General features: G+C 36.5%; 1 protein-coding gene across 4 annotated transcripts in view; it reads left to right on the forward strand.

The window, feature by feature from the left end:
* Positions 1-25,842, forward strand: part of PNPLA8 (patatin like domain 8, phospholipase A2) — a 43,360-nt gene extending 17,518 nt beyond the window's left edge. For all 4 annotated transcript variants that reach the window (XM_072862013.1, XM_072861997.1, XM_072862023.1 and 1 more), the window contains 4 exons: positions 232-289; positions 2,512-2,706; positions 22,921-23,116; positions 25,240-25,842. In XM_072862013.1, coding sequence (XP_072718114.1) covers positions 232-289; positions 2,512-2,706; positions 22,921-23,116; positions 25,240-25,514 — 724 coding nt within the window. In that variant the 3' untranslated portion in view covers positions 25,515-25,842. The remainder of the gene's footprint in view (positions 1-231; positions 290-2,511; positions 2,707-22,920; positions 23,117-25,239) is intronic.
* The last annotated feature ends 1,454 nt before the right edge of the window (positions 25,843-27,296 follow it).

Below are 27,296 nucleotides of genomic sequence, written 5' to 3' on the forward strand. Positions count from 1 at the left end.
GTGAGTAACTGAATCAAGACCTCAATCACTCTTCAGACTTACTTCCAACAGCCTAGAAGGTTTGAAATATTGGTCCATTGAAGTCAACTGTAGATATTGGATTATTAAAGTGAAATCCAAGCACTGCTTCTTTTAAATGCAAAATTCTCAGAAGTAAGAATGATAAAAATGTATGTCTTTTGTTCATGCTAAACTGATGGAGCATTTTCAAATTTTTACACTTACTTGTAGAGAAAAAATGGGCTCAAATCTTATGATTGAAACTGCAAGAAATTCCAAATGTCCAAAGGTAAGTACAGTTTTCTAAGCTAAATACTAATTATGTGTTCCACAAGTACTTTAAGAGTTCTGAGTAAGAGCACTATCCCTAGAAGAATATTGGATAAGCAGCATGAGTGTTGATACGCTCTCCAAGCTTCCATATGAGGTAACCCATGCTTTTAAAGGATAAAAATTCATTAGGTTCTTAAATTTCTGCAGCAATTTCTCATATTTTTATTCAATACTTTAAGTTAGAGTATGTTTCAGAGATATTAAAATGCTTATAAGCAGAGAAATACTAGGTCAACTTATTGAAGTTGTGCAAAGTTTATTTTTTCATATAAGAGAATTCTAGTATCTGGAGATCCTGTCATGTCAGCTGTGATCTGTGTTATTGTGTAGTGAGAGAACAGTGTTTATCCTCACTTTATCTGTATTACCAGGTTTTCTCCAGTCATGCTCATAGGCCCCGATATCTCTACTCTTCCTGTATGATCTAAAGGGCACCAATTAATTGGAGGGGTATTATATACAGCAGCAGCACAAGAGTGAAAGATGAGAAAGCATGGGTATTTTATTTTTGGTGAAGGATAGAGTGTGAAGAAAGAAGAGAAATATAATAGCACATATTTCAGAACAATCTGTAATTAACAGGTGTTTTGGTGTCATAGCACTATATTCAATGCTTTACTGTTAAATGGAAGATATTAACATTTTTCTAAACATAGAAACATGTGCTTGACTGACTGCGTTCCTAGTCCATGTCTAAAACAAGGACATGAAAAGGCTGGAGTGGTATGTTGCTTTCTGAGAGAGAAGCTATCCTACATTGACTTGAAAGTTATCTTTGAACCAGGATCTTTGGCTTCCTTCCATGTTCTTCAGTAATAAAATGTGAATATAAATAGAGTTGAAACTAGCTATTCCCAGTAATAGCTTTGTAGTGCTGGCAGTAGTGTCACTCTTTACAAGGCACAGCAAAATCAAAATAAAACACGCAGTTGTGTGCTTTGCTGCTGTTAAATTCATGGCGAGATGGATTTTTCTGGAAGGTGCTCAGCACTTTACAACTTAGACTGCATCATGAAGTGGAAGGGTATATGGGCATTACCAAAAATAAATTCAAGCATCAGTTCGATAAGTTTTCTATTAAATTTTCCAAAGTGTTTTTTTGTACTGCTTCTAGTAGTGCTTTAGAACCAAGTCTTCCTTTTCACAAAACCAGGAAACTTTCCCTCCATCAAATGATGGACTACGAATCATGCATGTGTTTTGCTTCTGCATTGTCATAGTGAAGTTATACTTTTCTTGACTTTTATTGGTTTTTGTATAAGGATGGACTTACTGTGAATTAAATGATTTAACTTATGTAGCTGAAGAATGGAAATGAATACAGTGATATCACAGTGTCAGCTACTAGTGCTGTTGAGTAATGTTTCCCAAAAACACTCTGCCTTGTAAAATAGTAAACAAAATAGAATTGAACACCCACTTGTCTGCTAAAGAGTATTGTTCTGAACAGTGCCAGCCAGGCTAGGTGCATCATCACTAAAAGGTCTTGCACATTCTAACACTCACCCATAACTGTAGGTACTCTCACCTTGTGTGATGATATCTGTAAGATGTGATTTTTTTGCAGTCATAGATTTTGTTTTATGGAAATACCATTTTGACTTTTCTCTTAGATTTACATATGTGACTTTTTGTTAACGACATTTCAGTGTCCTTACAAAAAACCTTGAAAGATTTATGTTTGATTCTTTTGGTTTTTTCTTTGGGGGAGATTCTTCCTGCTCCTTTAACTGAAGTTGCAATATTAAGTAATCATTTTCTTGGAGAAAGAATTTGGTTGACATTTCTAATGTTTGTATTTAATGGCATTGTTGCATTGCTGGTTATGGACTTTAGAGAATAAACTACTCATAAAGGCAAAACATTTTCAAATAATACAGATGACACCAGCTTTTTGTTTAAATATCGATGGATAGATATTTGTAGAAACAGAATAGCCAGTGAAAACAATTAAGTTCAGGTTAAAAATAGCATTTTCTTTAGGGAGTTTGTTTTTTGATTTGTTTTTTTTTACTTTTGCTTTTTAAAGTTTAGATAGGCATTATTTAAAAAGTAAATAAATAATGAACCAAGTAGGATTCCAGGGGTGTATTTAATGTATAAATTGAATTTCATATTGTGGGAAGTTGTCACTATTTTTATTATGTATAACTACTTTTGTTCCTCCTAACTCACTAGGTAGCTGCAGTAAGCACCATTGTAAACAGAGGAACACCACTGAAAGCATTTGTTTTTAGAAACTACAATCACTTCCCTGGTGTTAAGTCTCATTATATTGGAGGTTGCCAGTATAAACTGTGGCAGGCCATTAGAGCATCATCTGCTGCACCAGGTTACTTTCAGGAATATGTTTTGGGCAATGATCTTCATCAGGTAAGTTGAAATATTTTCCTTTAGTAAATATTTTCCAATACTATACCTGAGAAAAAAGTTGTCTGAATTTCTGAATCAAAACTAAGCAAATAAATTGGTAGCAGAAAGGAAATCTAGGATGGATAGGGAGGGGTAAGAAAGGAAATTTTTATCTTGTATAGCCCTTAGAGAACTAGAAAGGGTATAGGCTTAAAAATCTTAGTCTTCTCAATACAAACTTAAGCTCTTCTGCTATTCCTTTCTTCTCTGCCTGGAAGGAAACCTTATATGAGTTGTAAATTGCTTCTGACTTCCTGCTTACAACTGGTATTTCATTGAGCATTATTTCACTAAACAGATGGTATGACTTAAAATCTAACAATACTGTAAAGTGTGAAAAAATCAAGTTATGCATTTCAATGTTCCTTTTATTAGTGCATAATTCCAGTTTACGGTCTACTTTTAATTCTTTCCATTGATGGCTTGTTAAGCTCTACCCTGGTTCTGAGCTAGTAAAAAGAATAAGAGATGCCACGGCAGTAAGATTAAACTCAGAGGACAACTGCAAAAGAAATTCCCTTGAGGATAAAGTAGTGTCTCCTATCAACAGTGTATGCTACTTTATTGTATTATAGCTTCTGTTGGTGACCCTGGTTAGTAAAGAGCAAGGCAAATTAATTTCTTCAGTAGTTTTTTAACCATTGTGTTCTTGTCCTCCAGTGCCCCTTTATTGTTCTGCAGTTATCTGAGTTTTAGAAGAATCCTTTTTACAGTACCTGTTAATTTAAAACTATTAGTATTTATTTTTAAAAAGATCTGTTGCAGATCTGTGGCAGAGAGTACTACCAAGGGTGACTGAACCAGAGACCTTCAACAAAGACAGCATAGGATTCTATCACTTAAATTTAAAGAAAGCATCTATTACATTTCCGTCATATTAATTCACATGGTAGCATTAGCCTTAAAAATAAGAAAGCAATAATAGCATATTTTGGGTAATAAGATGTACCTGGATCACATACAGAATTTTTCATGGTGTCCATTAAAAGGCTGTGTAATCTCATTAGCATTGTAATGTGCATAAGTAATACTGAAGTTTAATGAATTAACAGATCAATAAAGAATATAAAATGAAGTAGTGAAACATTCATTAGATTAAGAGATAACAAACAGAAGCATTGATACAGAGAAACAGCTAGAATTTAATTGGGAAAAAAACCCAGCATACTTCCATATTTTGAATTAATGTTTATAAGGAGATGGAATAATTATATTCAGCTATATAAAAGCTCTACATAAGTTGGGGGGTGAAGGGGAAGGGTTCCCATGGAAGGCAGGATGGTGCTACTACATCAACCAGATTCTGAGAGTTTTTCCATTTTATTCTGTTTCCCCTTTTTGTTAGGATCTTTTTTTTTTTCCCCCTCCCTTCCACCCCACAACCTCCCCAGTATGGTACATCTGGTTATCCCCAGAACATTTTAATCAAATACTACCTAAAATAAGCAAGTAAGGTTTTGGGTTTTTTTTTTTAAAGCTAAAAATGGAATAACACATCAGATATTCCAAGCTTAAGCACCGCTTGAAACCCTGAAATGTGGTCATCTTCTATCTGGCCAAGGAAAACTGGAAAGGGAGCTGCTTTAGCCTTTGGAGCTGTTCCAAGCTGCTTCTTAACTGCTTGAACGGGTCAGTGTTAAGCTATGTGAAGCACTTTTCTTCCTCTTCTCACCTTTCCACCCCCTCTTTCCTTGAATTGAGAGTACATCAAAGTCTGTCTGTGCTTCTGTATGACGCATAGCTAAATAAACAACGTGATTTTTAAGTTTTGCGTAGTGCTTAGACAATTACTTGTCTAACATCATTTCTGAATTGCCAGACTTGTGTGAAATGCAGTAAGGTCGCTATTAATTTAATCTATATTCACTTTTAAGACCAATTTACCAGACTAGAGAATGTATGATTAGTGTTAATAGAGATCAGATACAGTATTCTCAGACACGCAGAGCTAGAATGAAGTCTAGTTCATTTTTCCTTACTCCAGACTCTTTGGACAAAGCCCTTCCATATGATCTTACCAACACTGTCTCACAAACTCGCCATTCTTTTCTATTTGACGTATTTTAATTACTGGAAAGCAAGGACTTAGTATGTGGTTCACCTTTGTAAGCTGTAAAGAACTAAGTATGTTTTCAGTACTAAGCCCATTTATTGTAGTAAAGTAGATGCTAAATTTTCTGACTTAAACTTTCACATCATCTGAAAATTTCTCTTCTACCCAGGCATGATATTTAAACACTTTTGAATTCTTTTAGAATCCAAAGGTTGTCATCTTTCATGTCTTTCATGCTTTTCTTTCCCCAGATCACACTTTTCTTACCACATCTCTGTTTCCGTATTATCTACTTTCTGTGGGATGTGCTTGGTTTTTTTATGGACAGCCAGGTAGCAAGGTGCTACATGGCAAATGCTACATAACTGTCTTCATGCAGATTTCTATCTCAGATTATAAATCCACCACTGCACACTCAAGCTGCCTTGAATTACCTTGTCTTAACCCTGGGGTAAGAGCCTATATGCATGTAGCAGACTGTTACCCTTGTGTTCTTGGGTGTAATGGTACCTCAGCGGAAAATGCAAGGTAATCAAGAGTTTTATCTCTATTAAAGTATCCAAGATGAATTGAAAAGAACATGTATGCGTAAATATGTTTTTAAATAGAATCCTAAATGCGGTCATATTCCTGTTTTAAAATAGCTTTGTGATTATTTTTGAAGTATGTTAATAACTCTTAGTCCTTATTTATGAAATGAGCTATAACTATGAGATAGTAGATTTTTGTTAAGCCTTTATTCTAAAAGTGCACTGCAATTGTCATGTTAAGTTCATCGACCAGGTCTTATATGATACTAACATTTGTAGTGTTATATGGAAGTACTTGCTCTTTTTTGTCTTATCACTTTAAGCTTGTACACTGTCTAACAGGTTGGGCTGCTTTTGAACTACAGAAATAAATGAAGCATAATGTTGTTCGACAGTCTCAATAGTACCGTGATTTTTGTAAAGTGTATCAGCACAGTACACATTAATTGTAAATAATAATTTATGCCAAAGGCTTCAGTATTGTAGTACAGTGTCAGAAGGATGATGGTCTTTTGAGGATTTTTTTAATGGATTGGAAACTTACATTAATTAATCAACACAATCTCTTTTCTGAATGTAAACCATGCTAGTTTCTTATTAACTTGTATATCAACACTGTGGAAGCAGATTATATTTCTAAATAATTCAAAGAATAGAGATGGCCAAAATGTGAAAATAATTGTAAAATGTCTGTGAAAATTCAGAATAGTAAATATAATGGGATTTGTTTCCTGGCTTTGAAGCTTGGGACTCTAGAAGATTATATATGGAGACCAGGTTTTGTATTGGCTTATCAGTCACTTCTACATTTAAATCTAAATGGAAACCACTCTGGCAGTTGATCGGACTTAGGACTCTTCAAATGTGTGAAAATACTTATTTTGATAATGGAAATTCAGTGGATTTGTTTTATGGTCAACCTGCATATGCTTGTCTTACGTTACTAGATAAGTTGAAATTGGAGTCCTTTCACAAATTGTATGAACTAGTTGAATGAGAATTATTCGTAGGGTTGAGATTAGTTTGTAAAGATTTTATGTACGACTCTAGATGTATATGCTGGAATCATGCCTGAACTGAATGGTAGCTGTTCGCTTTAACCCTCACTTTTCCAGAATATATATCTTTATATATGCATGTGTTTTGGTGTACACATGCATGCCCTTTCTCTGGGAGCATTCCAGTCTGACTTCCTGTACTAGTCACTGTAAATGTTCAAGGGGATTGTAAAACGTGTTTGTTTATTAATAAGGTAATAAATGATTTTTAAAATTCTTCTGACATAATTGTTTAGAAAGAGATTTCTAGGTGCCTGAACACTTATTCTTATTTGTGCTGCAGATAAGCTGATGCCAGGTTTGTTAAATTTCTGCAAAAAGCAAGCAGTTGAAAACCAAATAGCAATATTTACATTCAGGTCAATCATGCCATGCTATCTGGTTCCACTCTGTCAAGTAGGAAAAAACAGTGCAGCTGTTGGTAGATGAGGGGAGGAGGATTAATATTCTTTGTGGTTCAAAAGAGGAACACATTAACATTCAAAGGGATTTAATCCCTGTAACATGCTTCTCCAGGAACTGTGCAAGTCAAGAGAGACGAAGTCATGATGTTACAATATAGAAGCTGTATTGCCACATATGTCAGCTTTTTTATATTAAAATCTATTTATGAAGCACAGAGGGTCTCTTAATGTCTCCCCAGTCCTGTTACAACCAGTGGGTTTTTTTTTCCTACTACTTCCCCCCCCCCGGTACTTCCCACAGAGGGGTGTTTTCTTACATGTACTCCTCTTTTTTTTTTTTTTTTTTCTTTTTCTGTAGTGTGGAAAGCATTTGGGGTACTCAGTGTCACTTCAGTAGACAGTACAGTATGCTGAGGAAATTGCCAATTAATTAAAAGAGCAATTTAAGATTTAACAAAATCATTATACACACTTCATTTACTAGGTTTTACAGTAAAAACTAAATTTGTCCCACAGGATTAATTAAAAGGGCAGCAGGGGTTGTGTGTGTGTGGTGGTGGTGAGTTTAACAAAGCCACAGATTTTTCTTAAAATAAGACATGCTTAATTTAGTACAAAGGACTTGATCGCCTTTTTCTTGATAGCTTCCCATGATTTCATTGCTGCATTACAATTCCATTTATTAAAATGCTGGTGTTGACTTACAGTAGTGTTCAGATAATCATATTTTCTTTGAACAAGATCAGATACTAAAGCGGTTAAATTGGCAGCTCATCTGTTAGTGGAGTTTTAATAATGCAGGTCTACCAGGATGTGTCGTGAGAATACAACCTAGAAATAAAAAATCTGTGTAGTCCAATAATGTGATGTAAGTAAAATGTCAAGTCTCACCTTCATTAAAAAAAGATAATACACAATTTCCTTATATTTTTCAAACTTTTCCCTTCCTTTTATTAAGCAGTAAATCTGTAAAGCCATTTCATCTTTGTAGCTTGTTACAGGAGAGGCCTTCAAAAGTGATTCGCTTAGTCGATCCTACCCTAATTGGTTTTACACGGTAGCTTTTAAAATTAGATTCAAGGGTGCTTCCCAGGCTCTAAGAAGACATAGAATATAGGTCACATTGAAGTTCTTTTCATTCTTAGGATATGCCACGGTGATCAGTATGCACCAGAGCTTATACAGACTGCAGTTTAATAGGTGTATCTTGTTCTCACAATGATAGAAACAAATATTTCTTTGTTTCTCTGTGTACTTGTTGCCATACACATTTTCCTACAGCCTTGGAGGCAATGTTGCCTACTGTTTAAGGAAGAGGGAATTCACTGGAATGTGTTAGCTACATGGATATGTGCATTTATTTTTCTCTTACAGATTCTAGAGGTTTGGTTAGCAGCTCTTAAGGTGGACACGCATGACACAGTTTACCAGCCGTTGTGAAATTGCTGTGGTTACTGCACCAGAAGTATTTTGCAGAGCAGACTGCTTGCAAGATTCCCTGCTGGGACTTGCTAAGTGAGGTGTTATTGGAAGATTTGTTTAGTGACATGAAATTTGGAGTGTATTTTGTTTAGGCATTTAACTTGGATGCGTTATAATTTTTATCTCCAATGATTGAGTGATGCTTTGATAATGTAATTTTCAGAGTGCTTATTTAAAAAAAAAAACAAACCTCGCTCCCAAATGAGCTTTATTACATTTAACTATTTTTCTGCTTAGACTTCTGAGTCCATATATCTTTAGTGACATTGTTTACCAGCTAATATTTGCTATAAAACAAATCCTGTAAAATCAGAGGCTGGTATAGTGAAAAACTAAGAACTGAGTGAATTCAGTAATCTCTGTACAAACAATCTAGGTCGCTGCTCTTAAGTTCTGATGTTACCAGCCACTGTTTCTTAGATCAAAAAGAACAATTTACTGACAATTCTTGATAGCTTGTAATTTTTATTTTCCCAGGTTGTATATCTGTCTAATGCTGACTTGGGGGCCATAATACTGACTGAATGGAGCCATATTTCCATATGAAATAGCCTTGTGATATTCATTACACATAAAAGCCTAAGAATGTAATGGGACTATTGATACACTGTTACCTCTTCCCTTAAGGAAAGCTTGTTTATGATATATAGTGGTCTGGTGCTTAATGCAAACAATCACTTCATGCTTTGTCAGCTGCCATCCAGCCTCTAATTTGCCTTCTGTATTGTACTTTAGGAAACTGCCCTCTTCTTGTTGTGGATACAGGTCTTAGTACTGTGGTAGGAATAATTTTCACCATGTATGCAAAATGTGCATAAAGTCAATTAGTTCAATACCCAGTGCATTCCCATTAGTCAAATAGGGCACAGTGTCTAACCCCTATTTCTTGTACTGAGCTTCTCTTCCAATACAAGGATCAATCTGTAGTGTTAATTTTGCAGATCCCAAATCAGTTGGCAATCTCTTCAAAGATTCTTTACCTTGCAATGTTTCTTTTACTGGCAGTATTTTTATACTGCTGTTTTTAGTAGCAGATATATTATAGATTTTTTACTACAAAATTTAGAATTATTTCAGCTGGCATTTCCGTAGGGAAAAAAGATAAGGGAGTATAGAACGAAACAGTTTTCCTCAGGTCAAATTCAGTCCTCTGTCATGGTTGCCAACTGCATCATAGACTGTAGTTCATAAACATGTAAAGCTGTCTTTGCTGTTGCTACCCTTGTGGAAGGTTATTTCAAGAAGATATTTCTTCATTTTTCTCATAGCTAGAAAATTTCTGATTTTCACTCTTAAGTCTATTTGTAGCTAATAGATACAAATTGTCCTTGTGCCAGTAATGTTCTCTAGTTTAATGAACTTTTCTTCTTGTAGTATTTACCCTTCTGATGTGTCTATAGAAAGCACTCATACCCTTTTTTATTTTGTTAGTCTAAATATGCCAGTCTGTCTCAATCTTGCAAAGTAGGCTCTGTGTTCTCTTGATCATCCCAATGGTCCTTCATTGCACCTGCTGCAGTTTCAGTAATCTTTCTTGAAACTGGACTATTCAGCGTGTTTTGGCATGACCCAAGACACACTGTGCGAAGTTGAATGATACACCAGATTCAAAAATAAGCATTTCTAAATTAAAAGCAAAATTCAGAGGAGGTAATTTGATCTGGCTGGAACACTGTATTCTAGATGATGTCTTAACTGTGTCATGTATTTCCTATTTCAGAGGAAGGTACAACTTAGAATTACAGTTGCCTTTCAACAGCTACTTCATATACAGGCGGTTAAAACATTCTGCGATAGTGCTCTACTCGGATCTTTCTCATGGTTGGTCTGATTCTAACTTAGTTCTGAAGAGCAGAGCTTTGTGTTTATGAGCACTTTGCTTGGCTGTATGTCATCTCCTTTGGCTTTCCTTAGACCTTAGAGTCGTTCTCTTTTTACAGTAAGGTTTTTGTATTTGCAAAGCCTCTATCTTTATAGTAACAGATTTCATTAGCAGTTGCATGCTTTTGAGAAATTAATAATAAAGAGGATGAGCCCCAAACCAGCCATTGAGGAATGCTGATAGAAAACAGTCCCAGCCAAAGAGTTCCCCATTCAGTATAGACTGTTGTCCCATCTGATCAGCCAGTTCTTTCTCCACTGTAGTCTCTTTCATCACTTCCAGTGGTCTGGTATGTAAGGTGCCTTATAAATCCAGATGTTCTTAATCTAAAAATTTCTGTTTCAATTTCTGTCTGCCTTTGATAAACCCATCTTGTATTTTGCCATCTAGACATGTACTTATTAATTTAGAGGACTCATGAAAATGCAGAACTTTTCCTTCAGTTCTTTCTCCCCCTTCCCCCACCCCCCACTGTGGATATAAATACTAGGTAGTTCATATTCAAATCCTGAACCCTTCACATCAATTATCTCCAATAATTAGTTCACTTTCTTAAATTTTATCCATTGTAAGATCAAATCCTTTAGTTATGAACCTGCCTTGTTGCAGTTGCAAGGAAATGAAATCTAATGTTTCAGTCAACAAATAAAGAATAAAATTGTATTAAGAAATTTAAATAGCTTACATAGTTTTATAAAAAAGAGGTTTTAAGGGAAATCCAATTTCCGCTTGAAATTACAATATGAAAAATAAAAAGAAATTTGTGGAGTGTGTAATATATTTAGGTTTAGAAGTTGGCTGTAGAGTTAGCTTACAACATACTGATTATTGTACCATTTTAAACAGATGAATGACCAGCAGGTTTTTAGTAGCATTTATTGGTGATATATCCAATAACGAGTCACCTGCATTCCCTATGGATCACTACTAGTCTTCATACACTCCTGTATTTTTTTCTCAAAGCATTTTGAATTTCCTGTCATTTTACTATTCCTTAGTAAACTGATAGCTAAAAGCATAGACCAATTAGTTAGCAAAACTAATATCAGTAAGTAAGATTAATAACAATCAGGTTATTGATATATATTTATATTGAGTCTTAAGAATATTTACTTTGTTAGCTTGGGAAATGAAATTTAAAGAATTTTGAAATGTTGAAAATCTAACATGGTCAGCTTTCACAAGGATTAAGATATCTCTGGATCTGGGATTGCTCACTTGTGGAGGTTTTATAGTAATGTGATTCTTTTGTGTAACTACTAGAGCTTTCTTCTTAGTATGATACACCCTGTCACAGCAAATAGAGTTTTTATATGCTTCCTATGTTAAATGTTGTCAGAAAGGACAAACCTTATAGACTTGAGCCCACTAGTGTTATCTGACTCCAGAAGGATTTTATTCATGACCATGGGGTTTTTTTGGTGGGTGGGTGGGGTTTTTTTTTGTTGTACTCTTGAACCTTCCCTGTGCTTCACAAACATCATACAGAGAACTCAAGCTCAGGCCTGTGTTTGGGGCCAGTATAGATTCAACCACAGGCCAGCTTTTTCTCTTAGGTTGCACACTATGATCCTCACTTGTAATATTACAGGCAATTCATCATTTGGGAACCACAATTAAAATACTATTTTGGTGATGTGCCCTGTTGTTCATTGCAGAATTCACATAATTAAATCTGCAGTGCACAGCTTGTGCTTTTAATGACAATATATTTTATTGCCCAGTAGTTCTTTCTTTCATGATGTCTGCTAATATTTAGCAAATCTTCATCAGTACAATGCAAGAGTACATTTTCCATATCTGATATAAAACATGAATTCAGTAATGTTTTCAGAGCAGCTGGTCATTTTCTGTGAATTAATTACTTGCTGGGATGACTTAATAATTTAAGATAATCGCCTAGCAGTCTACTTCAGCTGACCATTCGTTCTAAAGAAATGTCAAGAACAAACATGGCTAATGTAGGGTAAAATATATTATTAAATGTTTAGCTTATAATAGCAATAGTATTGATAGCTCTCAGAAGCATTTAGCATAACATTTGTGTCTATGCAAACAGTGTATTATGGTGTTGCTAATTTTTAGGAAAAAATGATAAATACTGTATGGGAGAACAGTTGTAGCGAAAAGGAAGCTTTTCAGTATGTATCTTTTCAAATGTAGCTAATGTACCTTCTGATTTTTTTTTTTAAACTATCAGACAGCAGTAATAGAAATTTTAATATTAGAGTCATTCAATAATATAAATACAAATGCATTTAATTTTAATTTTCTGCACATTTTCTAAGGAATTTTTCCATTAGCCAGTTGAAGGGGAATCCCTTTTTCAGTGCACACTTCAGCAGTTACTTGTCAGAGTTCTAGTGTTTGTTTTTCTAGTGTCTGAAGAGAAATTGTAATTTTGAGATAGCCTTACAAAGTAATGAGCACAAGACATTTATTTTGGGAATTTAGAGGAGCATCTCTGCCTCTCCTTAAGTAACGGAATCGGTTTGTTCTGAAATTGTTATAAACTTGGTGTATAGGAGGACTGCATTAATATCTGTCACCAATTAAGGCCTCTCTTGAGAATCAGCGTAGTGCAGAATACATCAAATTGTATGTCATTGACCAAATAGCATGCCTATTAGCATGATTATGAAGCAAGGCTGAATCTTTCTAAATAAATTGCATGAAATCTTTATACAAAGAGATAACTGTAGGTCATTGTATGCTTTATAGAAAATTACCTAATTTATTAAAAAATCTTTTCTCACTCATCTCTGTTGAAGCAAAGTGGATCAGACCCACCATTAGAATGAAGCTAAAACAAATTGTTCTAGTGCACTATACATTTTAGACAGGTTTGTTAGAAATGTTGGCACCGCTATCCATTGCTTGCCACCAAGATAAAGAGGAAACAATTCTACTTGTGTACCGTTTCATATTTATATAACATTTTCTATTTCATGGGGTCAAAATAGTTTGTGCAAGGACATAAAGATTTCCTTTACATGCTGGGAGCTCCTCTTTCAACAGTTTCATCCTCAGTGGTACTGCGATCAGACTGACTGATTGCTCACGAGAGGAGAGCCATAATTAATGTAATATTTCAAACATTTTTTTATATATTTAACAGAACAGGGAGATCATGTAACCTTTGTATTGAGGAGAGTATATCTGAGCTGAACACTATAAGGGCTAGGTTATTGCTTAGTTAAATTTGAATGTATAGATTCCTTTTTCACAGAGCATATATTAAGAGCTGTAATTTGGTAGCCCAGTGATGTTTGAGCAAACCTTAAAGCTTTATATGTGAATATACTAACATTCTCATAATGGCACTGGGTGCACAGTGCAATGAGAGGACCAGGTCAGGATGTGAATCTTGAAGTTAATCTGTATGAGTACATCTTACAGGTAGTAAAATAACTCTTCTGTTTCTCATTCCTGTCTTCTATTCTGAGGGCATGTCCTGGTTTCAGCTGAGATAGAGTTAATTTTCTTTACAGTGACTGGTATGGGGCTATGTTTTGGATTTGTGCTGAAAACAGTGTTGATAATACAGAGATGTTTTAGTTGTTGCTGCACTAGTCAAGGACTTTTCAGCTTCCCCTGCTCTGCCAGGTGCAGAAGAAGCTGGGAGGGGACACAGCCAGGATAGTTGATCCAAACTGACCAAAGGGCTATTCCATACCACATGACATCACGGTCAGTATATAAAGCTGGGGAAGAAGGAAGGGGGGGACATTTGGAGTGATGGCGTTTGTCTTCCCAAGTAACCATTACGCATGATGGAGCCCTGCTTTCCTGGAGATGGCTGAACACCTGCCTGCCTATAGGAAGTGGTGAAGGAATTGCTTGCTTTGCTTTGCTTGTGAGTGCGGCTTTTGCTTTCCCTATTAAACTGTCTTTATCTCAGCCCTCGAGTTTTCTTACTTTTGCTTTTCCAATTCTCTCCCCCATCCCACCGGGGGGGAGTAGGCGAGCGGCTGCGTGGTGCTTAGTTCCTGGCTGGGGCTAAACCACGACAGGGCATTTGCTGCTACTTATGTAAATTACTGAGCTGATTTTACAGAATGATTCAGTAAGGCATACCCATTTTACTTATGGAAACGACAGTAAATGTATTTAGAGTAGTTATTTTAATTTTTGTAATAAGTAACCCCTTGTTATAATGCAGGAACTCTTCAGACTCCTCATGTGAAGCAATAAGCCTTATCCTTCATCTGCATATTTATTATATTTATGTTGACATTAAACATAGAATTTAAAAAATACTTTTCAAAAGTCCATTCAGAATCTTAGCCTGTCTTGTCCTAGCCTGTGATAGCTTTGTACTAATTCTGTCTCCACTTTTTCACAAAGACAATGAAAGTAAACAACAGAGCAAGTCTGTAAAAGTGAACTAAAATGCAAAGCATGTCTGCATAGGCAGTGAGGTGAAGTGGTTACTATGGAGCCAACAAACTCAGCTTCCAAATATCAGACTTGGCTTTCTTAAGTTATATATCCTTCGTCCAGTGCTAGATCACTTTCTTCACAAAGTTTAGCATCATTTAAGTGAAACTATGCAGCACACAGTTACACAGAACAGTTACAAGGCACAGCTTGAGTCTGACAAAATTAGGAAATGCAATGATAGCCTATGAATGTACAGAATGAACTTGTTAGAAACAACTGCCCATGGTAAAGTATGGCTCAAACTGATTTTTTTATTTTAATATCTTAATTTTAAATAACCGTTTCCAAAGTATTGACTTAAAATCTGTGAGTGGTGACTTTATGCACGTTTCACCATAATTGTTTAATGGGACAAGATTTTCAGAAGGTCCTGTGCTACCAGGCTCCCAAACGGTCTGGAGCACTTTCTTTGAGACTTCCCAGTGTATTTTCTTTCTGATTGTAGAATTTGCCCCCATATTTTTCATAATGTTTAACGAGGCCTTTCTTTATCCCTAGAACTGGGCAAGCAGGGTATCTTCACCAGAGAATTTTCATTGGAGCACATGCGTACAAAAAGTGCATTTTTCCTGCTTTAAATAATTGATGATCTGGTAGTCAAATCACGAGGGAGTCGTCCCTGACTATTTTGCAACTATCAAAAAACTTACAGAAAATATGAGGTACAGTTTTAGACTTCTGGCTAATGACAAGCAAGCCCTAAAAATATGGTTACAATTGCATAGGGAAGTTTTTGGAAAAATCTGTATGAAAAAAATTTCATTGAGTTCACTTGGGAATTAGCTGATAAAATATTAAACAAAACATAACAATTGAATGTTTACCACTTGGAAAGCCTTTGGCAAAACACTGAAAGTAATGTCCCAGTCCCTGAATTCACTGCTTTGCTATCACTAACAAGCTTGGTTTTATATATATTAAGTTCCATTTTAAGATTAATTTGATTACTTCCATTATTTTTTATTAGAAACTTTAAAAAAGCCTTCTTCCCTACTGTTTACTTGCACGATGACATTAGGAAAGTTATACACCCTTTTTCAGCACTTAATTGCATTAACATTCCTACTATGGCACTTCGTGTTCGGTGTACTGCCAGCAAATTGACTCCAGTGTGGAGTGGTTTTGCAAAGTTGAGCGTATGAAGAAACGTCTAGTACTTGGCACTGCGCTGACTGTAGCAGCACAGAAGAACACAAAAGGGAAAGGGTGACCCATGTATGTTTGGGAAGTGAAAAAGAGAGTTTGCAATTGGATTGAGAACTAGCTAATTGAGAAGAGATGGTGAAATGTAGGGAAGGCCAGACAATCTAAGAACGGGAGAACAGAGGGAATGAGGGGTCTGTTCTGGCTGTTTGCCCAACACTGAGTCCTGATTCAGAACTCGGGACAATTGCACATTTTTGTGGATGTTGGTCAGCAGTTAGTCATTTGAAGAGTTCCTGTAAGTTACCCTCTCAGTTACAGATTCCAAGGTATGAGTTGCATGTGGAAAATGCAAACTTGCATTTCCCACAGGACTTAGACTGGACTGACAAAGTTCAATTTGTAGTAAGAATGCCTTTTAAAATGTAATTTCATTTTAGAGCTAAAATAACGTGCATCTATAATTCATATAATATTTCTTTAAATAGAGTAGAACCTTAGCAGAATTGGGGGAGGACAGGGCCTTGGAGGGTCATCTGGTCCAGCCTCCCATTCAAAGCAGGATAAACCTCAAAGTTAGGTCACGTTGCTCAAGGCCTTGCCCAGTTGAGTTTTGAAAATATCCAAGGATGGAGATTCCACAGCTTCTCTGGCTTTTATTCTGCACTTTTTGAAAGAGTCTGGCTGTGTCTTCTCCCCCTTTAGGTAGTGGAAGGCTGTGATTAGATTTCTCCTTGGCTTTCTCTTTTTACAGGTTAAGCAAACCCCATTCCCTGCATCTCTTCTCCTATGTTATGTGCTTCAGCCCCCACACCATCGTAATGGTTCTGTACGTATTCTGGTTTCTCAGTGCCTTGTAACTGGGTGTCCAAAGCTGTACACAGTATTCCCAGTTTGACCTCATGAGTACTGAATAAAAGGGGATAATCACTTCACTTGACCTACTGGTTTTGCTTTTAGCCCAAGTGTATGTTGATAATAGAGTAGTTTATCTAATAAACTGTTTGTATTGCCTCTCTTTTTCTGTCTGTGCACACAGACAGTACCATACCATAGCAATATATCTAATAATATACATGAAAGGAGGGACATTTGAAGACATTCCAGTCTGTCAAAAAGGAACTGATAAATTTATTAGGAACTGAAAAGGTTTAGGGCCATGCATAAAATCAGCATTGCTTTGTAGAATTTGAATTGCATCTGAAGCTTATAGTATAATTTAAAATATCACTTTATAGCAACAAGATTTTTACACCATTGTATGTGGTATAAAGATCCTTTTTTGTTTGCATTATTTTGTTTATATGAAGGCTTTAGGAAACCAGCATTGTTCCATGCTAGTATGGGTCCACGAAATATATGCTTTTTAATTATAAATTATGTTCTGATAATATATTCCATAAAATAGATAATGGGCACAAAGAATGCAATGCAGTATTCATACACTTTGAAGGTTGCATTCTGTCAATGCATTTTGCACATTTTGCTAATGTTGGCATTTGCTGATGACTATACTTACAATCATGCTAAAATGCATTATTGTGTGAATACAATTCTATTCATGGAAAGTCCAACACGTGAAACTTTCCCACAGTCATTCCATAGAGTATGCAGTGCAGCTTGTCACTAGTATACCTAGTTTCCCTAATCTTTTCAGTGATTGTCATATTTTTCCCCATAGCACATCGCAACTATTCACTTAGCTGTATTTCTAAAAAGTATTTTACTAGTGTTTGCTTTTGTTTGTTCCCCAGCCATGACTGTCTTTCAGTCAATGGCCTGAATCAATAAATTTAATTGTTTGGGTTAAACTTTTTGCTTCTGGATTCCTATTCTTGGTTTGTAATTCTTGTCTCCTGCAGAAGCATGCTGGGAAGATCCTAATTCTACCATCATGCTAACTGAAAAATTTAAATTTAAGATTGAGAGATAGGTGGATGAAAGACAAGAGATTGTACCGAGAAAACAGAACATTTGAAATTGAATGGACTCATACAACAGATGACTTCCTTCTGAAAAGAGACAAACAAGAATTCAGATTTTGTCCAACAGGCATCTCTGTACCCATAGATCAGATAAATTGGCCTTGTTTTCTACCAGTTGTTTAACTGCATGAAACTTTAAGGTGGCAAGAAAGCTCATAGAAACTAATATGGAAGAGGAAGCTATTGTGTTAGTCATCAAGACATTCCATACTACTAGCAGTCATTCAGTCTTTTGGTTATATTGCATTTTGGTTAATGTATTTTTATAAACATCTTTTAAAAGCTGAGTGCTTACAATAAAAATATTTAATTGGTTAAAATAAGTTATAAATAATTTAGATTAGTTTTTATAATATTATATAACTACATAACTTCATCAGAATCAGAAAAGAAAATTAAGATACCGAATTTAGCAGTTCTCCAACACAAATTGACAGACTAAATATATAGGCATTCAGAGCAAGGATCAGTGAAGATTCTTGTGATCTCAGTATATCTTATGTGCAAAACTGCAGTCGATCACTTGGAATTGTATTCCAGTGTCTCAAGGACATGTCATGGTTTCTTAAAATTACTTTTCTAAAAATTTAGATCTGGCTTTCATATTTCTGTATTGCTAGTTTAATGTATTTCTCAGGAAGGACTTTTTGTCTAGTTTTATGAAGTAGAGGAATTATTCAGAATCAGAAAGGTTAGTTTCTATTTTTTAATCTTAGAACTGGAAAATTCTTTGTGGTTTACAGTTTTCTTCGAATTCACATACATGTGAAATCATTCCAGCTAATTTTAAAACTTGTGAAATATTTTTCCACAAGAATTTCAGCCTTTGACGTAATGAGCTCTAAGGTTTCTGGAGCTGCAGAATTAAATAAATTATTGGAGCATTTCCTTCATTGAGTCCTTAATAGTCCGATTTAACTAATAATGTTATTTACTGCTTCAGTAGTTGATAATTGTAAGCAAAAGAGCAGTATGATGAACATCTTTAACAGAGTAAGCTGCTTTGAAGCACAATTGATTGGGATGTGGTCATTATCAACCACAATCTGTTTGGAGGGGAAGAAAAGAATCAGTTTCCTGCCTTATTGAGGCCTACTTCTAACTTTCAAAAAATGACATGTATCTATATAAATGCTGGAAGCTAAATATTAGGGTAAATAAATATTTTAGTATTCTAGTATTATATACCCCCTAACTTTTGATAACACTAATTTTCCCATGGCAAAGCAATCATGTTTAATTAAATTATATTGGCAAGATCAGTGGAAATTATTTGGTAAGCATGTTTTTAATCTAGGATTTAAAGAAAAAAGTAAGCACCACAAAGATAACTATGAACATTTGAGATTAAGATTCATGGGGAATTATATCAAGGACAAAAACATCCTTGTATTTAGTTTTCTGTGTAGAAGCTAATTTAAACATAAGCAAAGGATAATAGGCACGGAAGAGACCATTCATTTTAGCAGTGTTTTGAGCAAAGCGGACAGTATCCAGAAGGAGTTCAAAGAGCTTTTTGTAGGTTGAAATGAAAGCTTAATTAAAAAAAAAAAAACTCAAAAAACTCAGCTCAGTAATCCTGTTTTTACTTATTTATCTAGCACAGCTGTAGTTAAAAGGAGTTTCTGTAAAATGTTTATCAAGTCCAAAATATTTTTTATTCTAACCTATTCCTGAGTAGAGTTGCCTTTTTTTATTGTTCTTGTAATGTGATGGTCAGGTATGGGATATAGGGAGTTCAGTGAGCTTTAGGATATAGGGAGCTTTTGCATAATGCTTATTGTAGTCAATAGTATGTTTCTTTTATATTTTACATGTTTTCTTTGTATAGATTTTGAATGGCTATAAAGATATTTGTCTCTGCTATTGATAATGTTTTCAGCTTAAATTTTGCCTTTATAACTGCTTTTTTTAAGGCATTCCCAATATAGAAAGTCCTGTTGAATTCAAAGTCCAAAGTAATCCATTTCTTAGTTGGACTGAAGAGCATTTTACTTCCAAGAAGTGCTGAACATAATTTTTGAGATTTGCTGGATCAAAATTTCCTTGTCTGAATGCTTCTCAGACTTATTGTCAGTCATACTGATTCTTATTAGTCCTCAAGTATTTTATCCTAGCCTCATCGCCTACGTTTTTGACACGTTGCTAGCAAAAGATGTCTCTCCTCAGTTCCAGACCTACAAGAGTACCCTTTGTTCCTATTAGTCATGGGCTGATTTCTGATCTTCAGACAAATTAAGCCTCACATTCCCAAGGCCTGGCCCTCAGGGGGGACTTGAATCCTCCTGATACCTGATGAAAGGACAATACAGAAGAGCTCAAGCAACCTAGGAGATTTCTCAAGTGCATAGATGACAACTTCCTGGCATAGTTGATAGAGGAGCCAACAAAGAAGGGTGCTTTGCTGGACCTGATGCTTATGAAGAATAAAGAACTGGTCAGGGACATGAAAGTTAAAGAAAGCCTTGGCTACAGTGACTATGAGATGATGGAGTTCAAGATCTTAAGGGAGCAGGGAAAAAAGAAGGACCACGGCCCTGGATTTCAGGAGAGCAGACTTCATCCTCTTCAGATCTCTGCTTGGAAGAATCCCATGGACTATGGCCCTGAAGAGAGGAGGGGTCCAGGAGAGCTGGCTGATACTCAGTGATCACTTCCTCCAAGCTCAAGAAAGGACCATCCCAACAAGTAGGAAATCAAGCGAAGGTGGCAGGCATGGATGAGCAAGGAGGTCCTAACTGAACTCAGACATAAAAAGGAAGTGTACAAAAGGTGGAAGCAGGGGCAGGTGATCCAGGAGGAGTATAGAGCTCCTATCCAGTCTTGCAGAGATGGGGTTAGGAAAGCAAAAGCTGGCCTGGAGTTGAATCTGGAGAGGTATGTGAAGGGCAACAACAAAGGATTCTACAAGTACATAAACAGCAAAAGGAAGACTAGGGAAAAACATGGGCCCGCTACTGAATGGGTCAGGGGAGCTGGCAACAAATGACATGGAAAAGGCCAAGGTGCTTAATGCTGTCTTTGTCTCAGTCTTTACCAGTAAAAATGGCTTTCAGGAATCCCAGGCCCCTGAAGCTAGTGGGAAGGTCTGGTGCAAGGAGGACTTATACTTGGTGGAGGAGAACCAGGTTAGGGAGCAGATAAACTGGGCATACATAAATTCATAGGGCCTGATGGGTTTCACCCATGAGTGCTGATGGAGCTGGCTGATGCCATTGCAAGGTGATTCTTGATTATCTTTAAATGATCGTGGTGATTGGGAGAGCAAATATCATTCCTGTCTTCAGGAAGGGCAAGAAGAAAGCTCTGGGGAACTACAGGCTAGTTGGCCTCAGCCCAATCCCTCGGGAGGTGATGGAGGAAATCCTTCTGGAAAGGATTTCCAAAGTCATGAAGGACAGGAAGGTGTTCATGAGTAGTCAGCATGGATTTACAAAGGGGAACTCATGATTGACCAACCTGGTAGCCTTCTGCAATGAGGTGACTAGCTTGGTGGACAAGTGGAAAGCCGTAGATGTTGTTTACCTCAACTTTAGTAAAGCTTATGACACCACCTGTAACATCATAGACAAGCTGACAAAGTGTGGGTTAGGTAAGTAGACAGTGAGGTGGATTGCAAACTAGCTGAATGGCCAGGCCCTGAGAGTTGGGATCAGTGTCACAAAGTCCAGTTGGAAGCAAGTCACTAGAGGTGTACCCCAGGGGTCAATACTGGGGCCAGTACTATTTCACATCTTCATTAAGGACCTGGATCATGGGACAGAGTGCACCTGCAGGCAGTTCACAGATGGTACAAACCTGGGAGGAATGGGTGGTACACCAGATGGTCGGGCCACCACTCAGAGGGTCCTCAGCAGGCTGGAGCATTCTCGTGAAGTTCAACAATGGGAAAGGCAGAGTCCTGCATCTTGGGAGGAATAACCCCATGCACCAACCCACACTGGGGACTGACTGGTTGTAAAGCAGCTTGGCAGAGAAGGATCTTGGGGTCCTGGTGGACAGCAAGCTGAACACGAGCCAGCAATGCACCCTTGTGGCAAAAAAGGCCAACAGCATCCTGGGCTGCGTTAAGAACAGTGTTGCCAGCAGGTCAAGGGAGATGATCCTTCCTCTCTGCACTGCTGAGGCCGCACCTGGAGTACTGTGTCCAGTTCCCCAGTACGAGAGAGACATGAGCATACTGGAGTGAGTCCAGTGCAGGGCCACAAAGATGATTAAGGGACTGGAGCATCTCTCATATGACGAGAGGCTGAGAGAGCTGGGACTGTTCAGCCTAGAGAAGGGAAGGCTCAGGGGGGATCTTATCAATGTGTACAAATAAAGGATGGGAGGGAATGAAGATCAGGGAGCCGTACTCTTTCCAGTAGAGCCCACTGACAGGACAAAAGACAGTGGCACAAATGAAAATACATGAAGTTCCATCTGAACACCAGAAAATTTTTTACTGTTAGGATGGTCAAACACTGGAACAGGTTGCCCAGAGAGGTAGTAGAGACTCCATTTGTGGAGATACTCAAAACCTGACTGGACATGGCCTTGGGCAACATGCTCTAGCTGACCCTGCTTGAGCAGGGGGGTTGGACCAGATGAGATCAATAGGTCCCTTCCAACCTAAATGACTCTGTGATTTTCCAAGTCTTAAATCCAGGTTATAGCATCCTGTGTAACGACTGTGGTTATAAAGTAGCTTTGGCCAAGCTTCGCTCTTGCAAATTTTTTTTATTATTATTATTTTTAGAATCTGCAGGTAGTGATTTGGATTTTGTTACAGAATATATCCTTGTAATACCAGTAATAAACATTTTGAGATGCAGACTTTTTGATTGTTTAAGAAATTGTCAATATGCATATCTGTCTTTCCTAAAAGGTCTTCAGAAGATTAAGTCATAACTTCTTCACATAGTCCAGTGAATGCTGCTGTTTCAGCCTACCTCTTCTATACAATACTTATAACAGCAGAACTGATCACAGATGCAGGAGCTGCACTGACAGCGTCCATAAGCCCAGGAAGCCTAGCTACGCAGCTGCTGCATTGCACAAACAGAACAGTTGCACAAAAGATGGAAATGAATGGTTGTTTGATTTAATTGATTTTGTATATTACTGCTATGCTAGTTTAGTTTAGAGTTGTAGTTTCTTTTATGACCATATGTTATGTATAGTACTAACATTTGTATTTATTTTTAATTTTGCAGGATGGAGGTCTGCTTCTAAATAATCCTTCTGCACTGGCAGTTCATGAGTGCAAGTGTCTTTGGCCAAATGTTCCATTGCAGTGTCTGATATCACTGGGCACTGGTCGATACGAAAGCGAGGGAAGGACCAATGTCACCTACACCAGTTTGAAAGCCAAACTCACAAATGTTATCAGCAGTGCAACTGATACAGAAGGTTGGTGTCTTAAGATACATTTATATTGTGACTGTTTTCAGTTTTTATGTTTCTTAGAATTATAGTTCCAATTCAGAGAGCAATCTGCAACCTTTTGTCTTTCCCCTTCTCTTCTCTACCCACCCCATTGAAACTACTTGAAACACGTTTCTCTGTAACTCGTTCTGTAGAGTTGGTGTTTTAGTACCAGTATTACAGGTTTTCTGGAGATGATAATACGAATGCGTTTCTTAGCCTTATCTCTGTGAATCTTCATCTCCACTATGTTGTTGCTAAGCTCTTTTAGTTTATGAGTTCTCAACTGTTAATATGAGGTTGGTGACATAGGTATACTAAAGATAAAAGATACCTCAAAATTTATCAGAATGACAATGATAATCCAACAGGATTTATACAAAGTGATATGTTTTTACTTTTGCTTCAGGATAAAGGCATACTCAAGAATTCATTTCAGTAGAAAAATCATATTTTCTTATATTTGGTTTGTTTTTCCCATAAACAGAAATTCTTAATAGTTAATATAGAACACTAATTGGTTTTCAGCAGCTTCAGAAAAAGTATGTTAGTTCTGTTCTTTTCTGTATGTGCTTCTATACATGTGCTTTTCCAAGGGCTACACTGTATCTGCCACTGGTCATGACTTCCATTGCTGTCAGGAGGAGCCAAGCATCTGTTTTCCAAAATAAACTCTGTTCCTAGCATGGGAGTACACTGGAGCTCTATCACTAGCAGTTTACATCTGTTTTGTTTTTATAAACAGGAAATATTGATATGCAGATACTTCCCCCCTCCCCCTCTTACAAAGGAAACTGATACTGTAAAAAGCTGGGGAACAAGAAATACTCTTACGGTCTGGATCCCTTGCTGCATGATCTCTGTCAACTGACTGTCATTAGTAAGAAACAGCTAGATTTTGGGCCACCTTTGTTTTTTGCACAATCGTGGAAAGGCAGTGGGAATTGTGGGAAGGAGAGACATGCTGTCCAGTTTTTATCAAAGGAAGAAAAAATTTCATGGCATCTGAAAAATTGGGCAAGAAATTTGATGGGGAAGAGGAGGAAGGGAAGTATAGTGGAGACCAAAGGAGAGGAAATAGAAAGAGGGGAGAGTAGATTTGAGCAAATGGGAAGTTATATTATGAAGGAAGAAGGGGAGAGTATTAAATAGGGCAAGAAAGAGTGGATGTGGTGAGACAAGAACAGAGACACAGGTGAGTAATTTATGGGAGGAGGGACCAAGCAGAGATTTCCAGTTAACAAGAATCTTTTGCTGTAGTCTTACCCATGATATTTTTTTCACTTTAAAATTTTTATATAACAGTAGATGTTTAAAAGAATGGAGGAGCGTGGCAAGAATGCAAAGGAGATGGAAATAAAAGAGAATGAAATATGAAGGACGTAATGGAAATGGAATTTTAAGGGAGCCAATGAAGAGAAGAGAGATCTAAAAGGGGAGAGAAAATCGGTTATAAAAGGGAGGGGAAAAGGAAGAGAGGAACATACAAATACATTACATAGCCAGTTTATTATTGTACTAGTTAACTGTTACAATTTAACTTGAACATTTTAAATTAAATGAATATTAAATTCAAATCCAAAATCTGTAGTAATATATTTTTAAAAATGAATTAGTTGCAAGCAAAAGAAGGCTTTAAACCTACATATTTTTTACTGCCGTCTTTGAGATTAGAGAACATATAGCTGTCGTTTTTGTAATACCTACTTCCGTTAGTGCTGAGCGTAACAAATCATGGGTATCCTGAATGGGAATATATAAGTTACATTGCTGCTCTTCAGAATGCACTCTCACTTGTAAAGGAATGGAATGTACATGTAATTGAAAATCTGGATAGCTGCAAAGCCTTCTTAATTGTCATACCAGTGAAGTTGTCTTAGAATAGAAGATTAAGCTTTTCCAGAGTAAACAGAGCTACAGGGTCATTTGCAAACTTTCTAAAGAGAAAGGGGTTTTGATAAGGCAATGGTGGAAAAACATTTACTCAGCAAAGCAGCACATATTTACACTTACTGTGTCACTCCAGAGCACTTGTTGTTCAGAGACTGTAGGACTATTTGTCTGTCTCATGTAAATATAACTGTTTTCTTCATTTGTTGTCAATACAGAAGTTCACACCATGCTGGATGCACTGTTACCTCCAGATACTTACTTCAGATTCAACCCTCTCATGAATGAAGACATACCTCTGGATGAAAGTCGTAAAGAGAAACTCAATCAGCTGCAGACAGATGGAATCCGTTATTTAGAACGAAATGAAGAAAAACTGAGAAAAGCTGCAAAAATATTGACACAAGAAAAAACAACTTTGCAGAGACTTCAGGACTGGATAAGATTAAAGGCTGACATGTATGAAGGCCTTCCATTTCTTTCCAAATTGTGAATGTGTAATGCATGAAAGATCATAAATGTAAATTTTGTTCCAGAAAATCCATTCAGTACTGTAAAGGAAGAATGTTTATTGGGGGTAAATAACATCTTTGGAAAGCTATCAGAATTCTGGAGAGAGCAATTCAGGATGGCTGTTTTGTGCACACTCACTTGATACAAGGTTTTATGGTGTTAATTATTTTTTGAACTTTACAGTTCTTACTGTTCCTCTATTTAAGTTTCTTAAAGTCTGTAAAACTGAAAATTATGAAAACAATTGTGCTATGCATTTTCGGATGTATGTACCATAATTATGGTGGCAGTAAAACTTTATTTATCAATTACCAGGCTTATTCAAAATTAACAAAAAATAAAATCCTTGTTCACTTTAGTGTAGGCAGTATACCTGTTAGGCTCTTATGTAGCCAGTGAAATTAATAGAAATGTAACATTCTTACAAAAACTTTGCCTGTGTTAATTGCACTTTTACATTTGAAAGATAACATTTAAATTCTTTTTTTATTTTCAGTGGTTTTTGTACATAACAGTATTGAGTAAGATGTTTGGATGACTATAAATGGCATATTAAATTATCAAAATTAACTGATATTTTTAGGACTTGCTGCTTATTGTTTTTACTGGGATAACTTCAGATTGGTTCATTCATTATTTGAAAATAATCCGAAGCCCGAAAACTTCACTTGAGCAGCTATTTGTGTCAGGGAATAAAGGAGATAAAATCTTGAAATAGTTCATGTGAGTGAGAAACTTACTACAGAAGCTTCAGTTTTCGATGCCAAACTTCAGGTGTCTCTAGTTAAGAAGAAAATGAGCAGTTGATACATGAAATAATAAATTATGTATTTCCTTTTGTCTCCTCAGTTTCATACATGCATCCTCTTGAAATTACCTTAGAGTTGTGAAGTTAACATTTAGAGCTTACTGTGATCTTACTGCTCATTCCTTTGCAACTTTGCTTATGTCAAGAAGGGTGGTGTGGTAAGCTATGACGATATAGTACGTGAATGAAACAACATTTTCAACAATAGGAAGGTACACGAGTTCTTTGAAACAGTGTGACTGTAGTGAAATTTGAGTTAGACACAGCTGCTGTCACACATTGGGCATATACCCATTAATAAGATTGCTTGACAGGTTTCTGGGTGAGCTTTTACCTCTTAGTAGACAGCTACAGTACATGAAAATATTTACTAGATAAAATGTATGTTTTATGCAGTAGATAAAATGTCCGGTTTCACCAAAAAACAGTGCATTTGTCACTTTGCCTTTTGGGACTAATCACCTGCCATTGCATTATCTACTAAAAATAACATTTACTTCGATAGTCACCTTCTGTACTTGGCATCTTAAAACATGGAAAATGTTATTAGGCTGCCTTTAGGAAAGGAACTTTGAGGAAGACAGCTGAGATCCTTCATTATCTTAGGAGTTGCTACATAGCATTCTGTGACTGTGCAAGAAAACATTTGATTTGGGCTGCTCTTTTTTTAATCTGATGTATTTTTAATTTTTACCTGTGTCATTTTACTCAGATATCCATACTTCTCTGGTGCTCCCTCAGTTCTCTGGCTTGTTTTTGCCAGTGAAGCTAATAAGTGTCATTAGTGCATAAGCTGTAGCCTTCACAGTTTTTAAATTGTTCCCAACGCAGACAAATTCTAGGTGCATAAGGACTAAATTCATTCAGTATGTGAGGAGAAACAGAGAGAAGGAAAAGTTAAAAAGCTACAGCAATTTAAAGATAAGAAGTGAAAGAATGTATGTTGTTCATTCT

Source organism: Ciconia boyciana, chromosome 1 (assembly GCF_034638445.1).
Source record: "Ciconia boyciana chromosome 1, ASM3463844v1, whole genome shotgun sequence".
Classification (NCBI taxonomy): Eukaryota; Metazoa; Chordata; class Aves; order Ciconiiformes; family Ciconiidae; genus Ciconia; species Ciconia boyciana.